This window comes from Saccopteryx bilineata, chromosome 6, assembly GCF_036850765.1.
Source record: "Saccopteryx bilineata isolate mSacBil1 chromosome 6, mSacBil1_pri_phased_curated, whole genome shotgun sequence".
Lineage (NCBI taxonomy): Eukaryota > Metazoa > Chordata > Mammalia > Chiroptera > Emballonuridae > Saccopteryx > Saccopteryx bilineata.
Window position 1 is genome coordinate 138611966 of NC_089495.1, and position 12483 is coordinate 138624448.

Consider the following 12483-nt stretch of genomic DNA (forward strand, 5'->3'; position numbering starts at 1 on the left):
GTGGGCAGACGGGGGAAACCTGAGGTCCAGTTGCCACACCTGCCTGTGCCTCCCGCTGGTACCTCTGTCCGCCGAGTCCCATTATCCCGTTTCCGTAGAATGGCGCTCTGTTCCCTCTGTGCCTTCCCCTAATACCTGTCACACCTTAAGACCTTGCTCAGATGTAACGGCTACTTTGAAGTCACTCTGCTCCTGCCCTGATGTGATTACTTTTCTTCCTATATCTCCATGTTGACAGCTTTTCTATGGTGTGATGTCTCCCCCTGAACTGTATACTCTTAAGGAACGGGGGGCTGTGGCATTGACTCTTTCGATCTGCGGCACGTGACACATTTCCTGGCTAGCCATTGCCACAGTGAATGGCACTGATGACCGAGGCTGGGCTCTGCTTTGGAATTCTCCACCCAGCTTTGGTGGCACAGCTGGGTCCTAAGGCAACTGGGGTCACTCAGCAGGGTAGACAGGCTGTGTGATTCATGCTGGGTGAAACAAGGAGCACCACGCTCAGGAAAAACAGCCTCAGAGAATGGGAAAGACCTGCGAATTGGCCGACTCTTCGGGATGCAGTCTTTCACGGACTCAGCCCTGCTGGGTGATGGGCAGACAAATGACTTTTTCAGCTCTTATCCTCCTAAACCTTCTGCGAGGCAGTTTAGGAAGTGGGTCGCTTCCTTGTTGATGTGTTATTTTTAAGAAGACTCTATTCTTGGATTTCCTTTTTTTTTCTTTCTTTATTTTGCCCAAACTGATCTGTTGGGTAGCAACAGACCACTTGTGGAAAAGTGAACTTGTTGGCCTTTTATGGGCATGAGCTCAGTAACCTTTAGAAATGATGTATCGTCCATCACTTCCTCTTCAGATGAGTGAGTGGTGTGTGTGTGTGTGTACGTAGGTGTGTACACACTACATGCCCTTCAAATGATTCCAGCGGCTTTCACTGTTTTAATTCATATTTTGAGGACAGAATGTGGAGCCTAAGGGACTCGGCCATTAGACAGAGGAGCCTGTGGCCGGGCAGTGCTCATCCACCTGGGGGTTCCTTTGTGCTCCCCCATTTAACATCGTGGTCTGCACCTCCCACCCCAGGGGCACGGTTGTGCTTGGCCAGCACTGTGCCCGAGGGCTGAGGTAGAGCTCCCATTCCCCCAGGCTGCTGGTCTCTGCAGGTGTGCCGGTTGTGCTTGGCCAGCACTGTGCCCGAGGGCTGAGGTAGAGCTCCCATTCCCCCAGGCTGCTGGTCTCTGCAGGTGTGCCGGTTGTGCTTGGCCAGTACTGTGCCCGAGGGCTGAGGTAGAGCTCCTATTCCCCCAGGCTGCTGGTCTCTGCAGGTGTGCCGGTTGTGCTTGGCCAGCACTGTGCCCGAGGGCTGAGGTAGAGCTCCCATTCCCCCAGGCTGCTGGTCTCTGCAGGTATGATGGTTGTGCTTGGCCAGCACTGTGCCCGAGGGCTGAGGTAGAGCTCCCATTCCTCCAGGCTGCTGGTCTCTGCAGGTGTGCCGGTTGTGCTTGGCCAGCACTGTGCCCGAGGGCTGAGGTAGAGCTCCTATTCCCCCAGGCTGCTGGTCTCTGCAGTTGTGACGAGGCCTCCTGTGCGAATTGGGTCTGGGAACCGTGGTTCGGATTCACCCTTAGTGCTACTTAGCTATGCATTATTTAGCTTTTATTTTATTTTTAGTGAGAGAAGAGAGAAAGAGAGACAGGAAGGAAGAGAGATGAGAAGTATCAACTTGTGGCACTTGTTGAGGATGGTCTCCTTGCCTCCAATAAACTGGCGGACGTAGACTCTCCTTCCTTCCCTATTAATTTACCTCATTCAGTAAATACTATGTGCTATGCCTGAAATATTCCTGGCTGTGTGTGGACACCGGGCCCTTAACCCTCCTTAGAACTTCAGGTCTAATAGGGGAATTATGTTTCAAATGATCACACTAATGAATACATAACGGTAGTTGTGTGACATGTTTTGAAGCAAAAAAACCCCAAAACATACTGTGAGAGAGAATATAGCAAGGAGGCCGCTTTTAAAGTCGGGAATCGTGGAAGCTTCACTAACAAGGTGGTATTTAACTCTGAACTTGAAGAATGAGTGGGAACCAGAAGATATGCTTGCTGCAGGGATAACTTGTTAGAGGGCAGAAACAGCATGTGCAAAGGCCCTGTGGCTGAACCTAGCAAGTGAAGGTGGTAAATGGTATAGACTGAAGTGTAGGGGCCAAATCATACAGTTATTACAGGCCTTGTCACAGGTTTGTTTGGTTTTTCTTTTAAATTTTTATTTATTTATTTATTTATTTTTTACAGAGACAGAGAGTGAGTCAGAGAGAGGGATAGACAGGGACAGACAGACAGGAACAGAGAGAGATGAGAAGCATCAATCATTAGTTTTTCATTGCGCGTTGCAACACCTTAGTTGTTCATTGATTGCTTTCTCATATGTGCCTTGACCGCGGGCCTTCAGCAGACCGAGTAAACCCTGCTGGAGCCAGCGACCTTGGATTCAAGCTGGTGAGATCTTTGCTCAAACCAGATGAGCCCGCACTCAAGCTGGCGACCTCGGGGTCTTGAACCCGGGCCCTCTGCATCCCAGTCCAACGCTCCATCCACTGCGCCACCTCCTGGTCAGGCTGTCACAGGTTTTTGAACTCTGTCCTAATCTCATTGGGAAACGTTTTCTTCTCTCTTCACAGGGAGTGTGTCGTATATAAATAACATCAGCCCATTGTTGTATTGCTGCAGAAAAACTTATCTAGCTTCTGTTTTATTTTAGGAGTCACTTATTATTAATAAGTGACATCATGAGCGTTGAGTTTTGAGCTTTTAAAAAACAAACAAACAGGCCTGACCTGTGGTGGCGCAGTGGGATAAAGCGTCAACCTGGAACACTGAGGTCGCCGGTTCGAAACCTTGGGCTTGCCTGGTCAAGGCTCATATGGGAGTTGATGCTTCCTGCTCCTCCCCCTTCTCTCTCTCTCTGTCTCTCTCTCTCACAAAAAATCAATTAAAAAAAAAAAAAACAAAACAAAAAAAAAACAGCCTGACCAGGTGGTGGCGCAGTGGATAGAGCGTCGGACTGGGATGAGGAAGGACCCAGGTTCGAGACCCCGAGGTCGCCGGCTTGAGCGCGGGCTCATCTGGCTTGAGCAAAGAGCTCACCAGCTTAGACCCAAGGTCGCTGGCTCCAGCAGGGGGTTACTCGGTCTGCTGAAGGCCCGCGGTCAAGGCACATGTGAGAAAGCAATCAATGAACAACTAAGAAGTCGCAATGCGCAACGAGAAACTGATGATTGATGCTTCTCATCTCTCTCCGTTCCTGTCTGTCTGTCCCTGTCTATCTCTGCCTCTGTAAAAACAAACAAACAAACAGGCCTTGGCCGGTTGGCTCAGAGGTAGAGCGTCGGCCTGGCGTGCGGGGGACCCGGGTTCGATTCCCTGCCAGGGCACATAGGAGAGGCACCCATTTGCTTCTCCACCCCCCACCCCCTCCTTCCTCTCTGTCTCTCTCTTCCCCTCCCGCAGCCGAGGCTCCATTGGAGCAGGGATGGCCCGGGCGCTGGGGATGGCTCCTTGGCCTCTGCCCCAGGCGCTGGAGTGGCTCTGGTCGCCGCAGAGCAACGCCCCGGAGGGGCAGGGTGTCACCCCCTGGTGGACAGAGCATCGCCCCTGGTGGGCAGAGCGTCGCCCCTGGTGGGCGTGCCGGGTGGATCCCGGTCGGGCGCATGCGGGAGTCTGTCTGACTGTCTCTCCCCGTTTCCAGCTTCGGGGAAAAACAAACAAACAAACAAACAAACAAACAGGTTCCTTTTGATACTTGATATCGTGTTCTCTGACCCCATTCTTGATTCAGCAGGTGGGGCATGGCCCTTCCTGTGCATCAAACTTGCTTAGTTTCTTCCTGCGTTCTTTCTCTTTCCCATGTAGCCATCACCTGTCAAGGAAGACTTTGTATGTCTCATTTTTGTTTGCACCCCACGCTTTTCCGGCCCTAGACGCTTCCACTCCTGAACTAAAATCTTGACAGCCTTATATCAACAGAGTCTCGTTTCCCATTATAAACTGGAAGCTTGGGGCTCATTTTGATAGGCCCCAGGAAAAATCACAAATGTTTTGTCATATTGCACCTCCTTTCCATTCACTTCTCGTAGTTTCCGGTGTCTTTTTATTCTTGTAGCAGTTTTCCGGTTCGGTTCATACAGTCCTTTTCCTCTCTGGGAACTACATCATGATTTCAGTCACTTTCCTGTAAAGAAGTTTTTTTTACTCCACCCAACAAAATTGTTTTCTCTTTTGTGACACGTGCTGTCTGCTTCTTTTCCCCTCCTAGTTTCTTCCAGGATGGACTGAAAGCAGTGGAAAGCCTCAAACCTTCCATTGAAACACTTTCCACAGATCTTCACACAGTGAGTAATGTCCCTGCCACATCAGTGTTGAAACAGTTTCTTAATGCAACAAACGCCTTCATGTAAATGTTGCTTCTGTTTGAGCTTGTGTTTGCTGCGGGGCCACCCAGAAACTAACAGCCTGGCAGCACCACCATGCGGAGCGCGGAGTCCCCGTTCCCATCCTCTGTCCTGGCATGAGGGGCAAGTTTGCCGAGTGAGGGAGGCGGGTGTCTTGTTGCTATGGGGATGCCCCGTGAACTCCAGCTTCTTGGTTTTTCTCAGTCCTGCCTCTTTCTCTTTCTCGTTTTGCTTTGTTTTTATAAAGATCAAACAGGCCCAGGATGAAGAAAGGAGGCAGTTGATCCAGCTTCGAGACATTCTGAAATCAGCATTGCAGGTGGAACAGAAAGAGGTGAGGGGATTTAATTTTGAAGGATAGCTGCATGTTGATCTGTCTCCGGGGACTTTGGGACTGAGAAAGGGTGACACCCATGCCTACCAGGGGCTCACAGTTGTTTCTGGAGGCTTTCTCAAGCAGCTCTGAAATACTCAGTTTGTTCTTTAAGCGCGGTTTTCTCCAACCATCTTTTTGAGTATGTTTATTTTGTGGGGAAGCATTTACTGTGGATATAGTGTTAGTGGCGGTGGATCAACCTTCCTGCTGTTGGTTGCTAGATGAGTAGCTCTTAGCATCTCTATCAGGTAGACACTCTTTAGTTATGCCTCTAATTTTCCACCTAAATGTTGGCAGATATGGGCACTGCCCACGTGGACATCAGTAGGTAAGGGTGGCCATCTGAGGCTTCCACCCCTGAATTCGTGTCCTCTGAAATGGGAAGAGCTAGATTCTCTTACCGCTTCATGTGGTAGGCAGAAACCGTGGGTCTCCGTGGTGACGTCTCTTGTGAAACTACTCCTCTGCACGCGTTCACGGTGGCCCTTTGTGTGGTGGGGGCTCTTTTAAAGAAAGAAAAATTAAAAAGCAAATGTCTAAGGTAATTCTACGATATGTCTGCTACCATGTGAGTATTATAACATGACATTTAACATAAATCCATTTTCTTTGTCATTCAAGGGATGTGTCTAAGTGTACTGCTTGTAGACCTGAGATAGATCGCTCTGTTAAACTGCTTAGCAGATAGAAAGCTCACTGTTGGTAGTTTGGTCTGCTCTATTTTAAGTTCCTGTACTATAACTGAATATTGTTGTTTTTCTCCCAAATGCACTTACCTTTTGTGACCGAAGTCTAGGAGAGTAAGTAGTTCAGTATTTTAATAAATTGGAGAATTTTGCATGCTTTCTTCCTGAACTTCAGAAAATTTTTTTTTCCACATCTGTATTAACAACTAGAGCATTTTTAAAATTTAATCCTTTCTTTTTCCATAGCAGTGGGTTCTATTAAAGGCAAAGAATTTGAATGCATGCATATTAGTGATATGGAAATTCCCCAGGTTTGCAGTTCACCCATTTGCTCTCATTCTTTAGCGAAATGAAGCAGCCCTCCCCACCGCCTCCCTGTGATGCATAGCTGAGTCTGACTGGTCCTTCCAGTCCACCTTAAGCCCTGTCCCTGGAGTGCTGCCTCCCTCTGCTCACACAGCCCCAGTGATCTGAGTTCATAGAGCACATCCTGTTAGAAAGACTTGTTTTTCCTGCTACGCCAAGGTTGCAGGTTTGATCCCTGGTCAGGGCACATAGAAAAAACAACCAGTGAATGCAGAAATGAGTGGAACAACAAATCAATGTTTCTTTCTCTCCCTCCCTCCCTCCCTCCCTCGTTCCCTCCCTCCCTTCCTCCCTCCCTCCCTCCCTCTGCACCTCCTTACCTCTCTCTAAAATCAATTTTTTAAAGATTTTTAATTTAAAAAAGAAAAGCTTGTTTTGGTCACAGCGCACTCCTTCTGGACTGCTGGCTGTGTCCTCATGCACACAGATGCCTGTCTTCCAGCTGGACCGCGAGCAGGTGGAGGTGCCCTCGCGCCTCTGTGCCTCCTGACCGCTGTCGTGGTACTTTGTTGCCCACTGGGAAGGCTCTTGGTCAACATGGATCAGCTCACCAAGAGATTGGCAGGTTGAGGTTATATGTTAGTGCTAGAAATTATCCCCAGCCTGGTGACTTCTTTCCAATCCAGAGAACATACATCCTGGCACTTGGAGACTCCCAAACTTGGCCTAGAAGCAGAAGAGGAAACAAAAAAAGAACTTGAAGTGGAGAGAATGTTGGTTTAACTATAACCAGAAGAGATAATGCCAGGTGTGGGAGCCAGACCCCCCTACAGCAGCGCGCTCCAGAGCTTCGGTTCATCGGCGGGATGGTTGACAAACGCTTTTGTCCCAGGAGGAGCATCAAGCCCAGGAAGCAAAGCTCTGGCTTAAAACACAGAGTGGAGGCTGGAGCCCAGTAGCCCTGGGCGCAGGGCACAGGCCGTGTTTGCTTTGGCTGTGTGGACTGAGGAGGTTTGGGAAAATGCTTTTGTCAGAAAGCCGGTTATTTTTAGCTTTGCAGAAAAGTAAAACAAATAGACCAGCACAGAGCCAAAGTTGTTCTGGCTTGTTATTTTGTTTCTTGGGCCAGCCCAGCGGCCCCAGATAGCACACAGGGGTCGAGGGAAGATGCTGTCCTGCTCCTGCTTTTGGCTTCATGCTTGTAGCCCAAACTCACCGTTTCCTGGTTGGGAAGGTCAAACACAAATGTTCATCTTCCGTGCATCTCATTCTGCACTGCGTTCTGAAGATGACGTCCCATGAATTGGGCCGTCTATTTACACAGTTGCAAGTAATAACCAAATATGTATGTTAAGTTAAACTGTGTATTATTTAAAAATAACTTTTATGAGTGGAGCTCCATCTTGGGCCCCTCCTGCAGTGACCATAAGAACTGCCCTTATGGGCATTGCTGTTTAGGCTCCTGTGCCCCTCTTTTTGGGGTTCTCTTCTGAGACCTAGAAAACTGCAGGTGTTGGTGGTTCCCACACAGTGCTGTAAAAAGTCTAAAGACATAATTGTGGTTTATAGAAGTTGGGGAACATGCCCGAGGAGGCTGCGCGGGTGGTTGGCAGGAGCCCCTCTCTTCGCCCCTGCCTGTGAATCTCAGAGAGTCGTCCTTTGGCCTCGGTGAGGAGTGTGGCTATCTCTCTGCTGGCTCTGGGCTGCCTCTCTTTGTCACCTGGTGGCTGCGCTTTGGAAAGGAGACTGCACCATGACGATCCCCTCACACCTGCGAGTGACTGACCTCCATGTTTTGGAGGTTTCTGCTCTCAACAGGATACTACAGTTTTACTTTTTCCCATTATTTTTTTTTAAGATTTTATTTATTTATTTCAGAGAGAGGAGAGAGAGAGAGAGGAAGGGGTAGGGAGGAGTGGGAAGCATCAACTCCTTGTAGTTGCTTCTCGTATGTGCCTTGACCCGGCAAACCCGGGGTTTCGAACCAGTGACCTCAGTACTTCAAGTCGATGCTCTATCCACTGCACCCCCACAGGTCAGGCTCCATTATTTTATTATGAAAAGTTTCAGACTCACAGAAGAGTTGAAAGGCTGTATGGTGAACCGTCTAGAAGTTGCTGTGGTTTGTTGTTTTGGTTTTTTGTTGACCAGCCCTTTGCCCCATCTGCACACGGGGTCACTGTTGGAACATTTCGGAAAGATGCCTTTTATAAGGCTGGAACCTGCCCGCTCAGCTGGTGTTGCAGGAACCTCCCTGTCCACCTTGCCTTCTTCCACCTCCTCTCACCCCCCTCACGTGCATCTGTCTCAGTGACCTTCCTTCCACAGGGACACATTTCACTGCGGGGCTGGTGGACCCCCCACCTTGGGGGTGGCCCTGGGCTCCTCTATTCTTCGATGTTGAGCACCACCTTGTGCTGCTGTGGGGAGTACGCGGCTCCGGGAGACGCTGTTGCAGGTCTCAGGGCTGAAACCACAATGATTTTTCCACTTTGGAGATCTCGAACACAGTCTTTCTCTTTTCCTAAGCTCTGCTTGCCCCTGTAAAGTATCCCTGTCCAGTGAGATGTGGCCGAACAGCCGGTGCTGTCCAGGTGGCTGAGATTCATGATGACCATGATCCTCTTCTGAGTCTGGCTTTTCTGGCCGGGGCTACTCTGGGTCTCTTGCATGCCCAAATCTGGCCTTACTCAGACCCCTCTGACCAGGTGTCCCCTTCCCTACCTCTCCCGCCAAGCTTCTGGGTGGCCTGACACTGGCCTTCAGTTCTGCCTTAGTGGGGGACTCACTCGTTCATGGACTCACACGTTTGACCACCGTGTTGTCAGCAGTTGCTAAGCCAGGCACTGCACAAACAATATAATAGATCTGTTCTCACTTCAGGGGCTCCCTGTCTGGGGTGGGGGCAGAAAAGTCACTGGGGTACAGTGCCCTGAGAGCTCTGGGTACTGGATGTCAGCTCCAAGAACGGGTGACTCCCAGTGAGGGGTTGGGGGTGATTCAGAGACGCACTTCCCCACCAGTCTCCTCACTGTCTCAGGGGTCTGCTGCCCGCCATCATGGCCATTCCGCTTGCCTCACGTCTCAGGTTTTCCCAGGCACCCTGCCAGTGTGCCCAGTCACCCATAGTGCCTGGCAGGGCAGGTGGTAGTCCCCCACGTTCACCACTGGAGTCTGATCGAGAGAGGACAGATGCGCTTGAACCTTGGTCTGTTCCACCACAAGCCTGTTCTCATTCAGTTATACCATGTGACTTTATGATCTTGTGCCAGACAGAATCTTGGAAAAAAATTACCCAGAAATATGAAAGATTGGTGGTCACAAGATTTGAAAATTGTTCTTAGACCGTGGCTTAGGGCTTAACGAGGCAAAGCCTCCAGCACCTGGTTGTGTCCGTGGGCATTGGACACACCTATCACACCGTGGGAAGACAGTCAGTGAGGTGGACATCTAGCCCTCCCTGGGCAGAGGAACTTGAAGTGTCAAGAAGTGGTTCCTTGGCTGTCCGTTTGTCACACGAATTAACGGGCTTTCTGAGGGGAGGACGGATGAAGTGTAGAAGCTTTATACGGATGTTCTAGAGTTTTTGAGAGCTCAGGGGCACTTCTGATGTTGTGAGTAAACCTACATTATGTAACATTTGTAACTTCGCCATCCTTTCACCATTCCTGACAACTGCCGATGCTCGGTCTGCAGTTCTGCCAGGCGCTTTCCGTCGCGGGCCAACACTTCATAAGACCACACGAAACTTAAGAGCGTAGACAGTGCCTGGAAGATGAGAACTTGTCAGGGTGTCACCAGAGAGAGGCTCTGTGGATAAGGATAGATCTAAAGAGAGACTCTGAAGGACCCATACATGCCCACCTAGGCTGCGTGCTTCTCCCGTCCGAACAGCCTGAGGCTCGCTCAGTCCAGTCCCAGTCCTAGTCCTAGTCCACCCTGGGCTCCCCTGAGGACACACAGAACTCGTGGGAGAGTCTCCGAAAGTCGGAGCAGCGTGGACCCCCCATCCCGTTGCCGCTGTGCTTTCGAGTTTTCTTCTCTCCAGAAAGAAAGTCTCTTTCCCCTTGAATTATAGTCCATGAAACCCAAGTCTTGGTTCTGTGAAAGGGCCAGCTTCCTTTGTCCCCCTTCATTTGAGCAGGTGTTCCATAAACACACCTGCATAAACAGGTGAAGAGAGGCTGTCTTTGTTGGGCCACCTAAAAGTCACCTTTATGATGCTAAAAATTAATTCATTCTAAAGTGGGTTTGATTTGAGTGCTCTTACGTATGAGTATTATGTTCCACGGTTCCAGCTGTGCCTGCTTTTTTTAATTGATTCAAGAAATGCCCGGTCTGAAGAATAAAACAGTCATTTCTTCCTTAACTTCTGGTGGGGATGGGGGGAGGGGGTCCTGATTCTGTTGAAAAGAGAGGCGGGCCCTTTATTCTGTTCGTAAGACCTGGGACGAGTTCTGATTAACATGCTCGACATGAGGATGTCTAGCAATGTGCTCACGTGGTTTCCCCACTTGCTAGGGCAGGGTTCGTTTCCTTACTCATTGATAGGTGTATTTCTTGGTAGTGCAGTTTCGTCTTTTGACAGGTATATGTTTAGGCTCTCACAGAGACTCGTGTAGGCGAGCAGTGTTTCTGCATTTTTCCTCCACTGCACTTATTCCCAGTGATGTTTAGAGCTGGGTTTGCTCTCAATTGCTGGTGCTGAGATAGATACCTGCCCTTTTTGAGAGAACGTGGGGCTGGGGACCGTCCTCATGCCATGAGTGAGCTGTTTGCCCTCGCTGTCTGGGGACTTAAGTGCTGTGTGGACTCCCCTGTGGAAGGTGAGGACGCTTCTCTTTTGGGGTCAGTTTGTTCAGGCTTTGCTGTCCGTTCAATAATGGAATGCCTGAGCACACTATTGATTTCTCGGATGAGGGCTTTTTTGTGCGTTCGTTTGCTTTTGCAGAGTTACCCCGTATATAGTTCAGAGTAAAAAAATAAAAGTCAGGGCTAGACAACCCGGGTTTATGGAATGTAGGACAATAGTGTGAAGATGCCAATATTCCTCAAACTGATCTGCAGATTCAGTGCACTCCCCGGCAACATCCCAGATGTCTTTGTGCAGAGACTGACAAGCTGATTTGAAAATTCATCTGGAAACGCAAGGGACCCAGAGTAGCCGAAATGACCTTGAAAAAGAACACCATTGGAGGACTGCTCGTACACTCTGACTTTGGAACTTACTACAAAGCTATAATCATCAAGACAGTTGACACTGGCATAGGGTAGATGTATATCAATGAAACAGAATTAAGAGTCCAGAAATAAACCCTTCCATTAATGGCCAATTGATTTTTAACAGGGGTGCTAAGACAATTCAGTGAGGAAAGAACAGTCTCTTCAACAAATGATGCGGGGATGCGTAGACAGCCTCAGCAAAATGAGTGAATTTGGAACCCCTACCTCACACCATTATCAAAAATTAACTCAAAACAAGTCAACTTAAATGTAAGAGCTATAACTATGAAACTCTTAAGAGGAAATCATAGTCTAACTCTTCACAACCTTGGATTGAGCCATGATTTCTCAGATGTGACAGCTAACCATTAAGAAACAGTAGACCCGGGTTCGATTCCCGGCCAGGGCACATAGGAGAAGCGCCCATTTGCTTCTCCACCCCTCCGCTGCGCTTTCCTCTCTGTCTCTCTCTTCCCCTCCCGCAGCCAGGGCTCCATTGGAGCAAAGATGGCCCGGGCGCTGGGGGATGGCTCTGTGGCCTCTGCCCCAGGCGCTAGAGTGGCTCTGGTCGCAACATGGCGACGCTCAGGATGGGCAGAGCACCGCCCCCTGGCGGGCAGAGCATCGCCCCTGGTGGGCGTGCCGGGTGGATACCGGTCGGGCGCATGCGGGAGTCTGTCTGACTGTCTCTCCCTGTTTCCAGCTTCAGAAAGAAAAAAAAAAAAAAGAGCTCCTTGAGCTCTAAGAAAAAAAAAAAAAAAAAGAAAAAGAAACAGTAGATAAAATTGGACTTCATCAATATTAAAAATGTTTATGCTTCAAAAATCTTCTTAAAACTGCCAAGGATCCAGGTGGCTGTAACTCTGATTCAAGCCTATCTGTTCCCTTCTACCAGTGACCACTTTATCTTTGTCCTCATGTCCCTGAAGGGTGGCCTCCACTGCCACTGTCCTCGCCACGCCTTCGCATTGCCCTCCCCTCCGCCCCGCCTGGAATGCCCTCCTTATTCTCTGCCACATCTTGCTTTTGTCATTAAAGCCCACTTCCTGCACTCCCCTGTGGATTTCCCAGTTGGCTCTTCACTTCTTGAACACGTGCATTCCCAGTTCAGACCACATTGATTGGCACGTGTTAGTTCTTTCATTGTTCGGGCAGTGCCTGGTTCCCCCTAGGGCAGCCGTTGGCATGGCAGTGGAGATGAGACCAGCTCTCTCTCGGGACACCTGTGGCGGGGGCACATGGTATAAGGGAAGGAGCATCTGCATAGGAGCCGGGATGCCCTCCCGTGCTCCTCTCTGGCTCCAACAGGCTCTGCATCTCAACTGGATCACGTACTTTCACTGGGCTCCGTTTCTTCCATGATGAAGTAAGCTGGGTGGGGGGTGTCCACCCACAGAGAGAGGCAGACCTTAGCCCGCCTGGTTGACCTGTGAACT

The 12483-nt window shown here is 49.7% G+C and overlaps 1 protein-coding gene across 5 annotated transcripts in view; it reads left to right on the plus strand.

Annotated features, from left to right (window-relative positions):
- The window catches only part of ASAP2 (ArfGAP with SH3 domain, ankyrin repeat and PH domain 2), a 163425-nt gene that overhangs the window by 104962 nt on the left and 45980 nt on the right, over positions 1-12483 (plus strand). For all 5 annotated transcript variants that reach the window (XM_066234930.1, XM_066234931.1, XM_066234932.1 and 2 more), the window contains 2 exons: positions 4321-4396; positions 4704-4790. In XM_066234930.1, coding sequence (XP_066091027.1) covers positions 4321-4396; positions 4704-4790 — 163 coding nt within the window. The remainder of the gene's footprint in view (positions 1-4320; positions 4397-4703; positions 4791-12483) is intronic.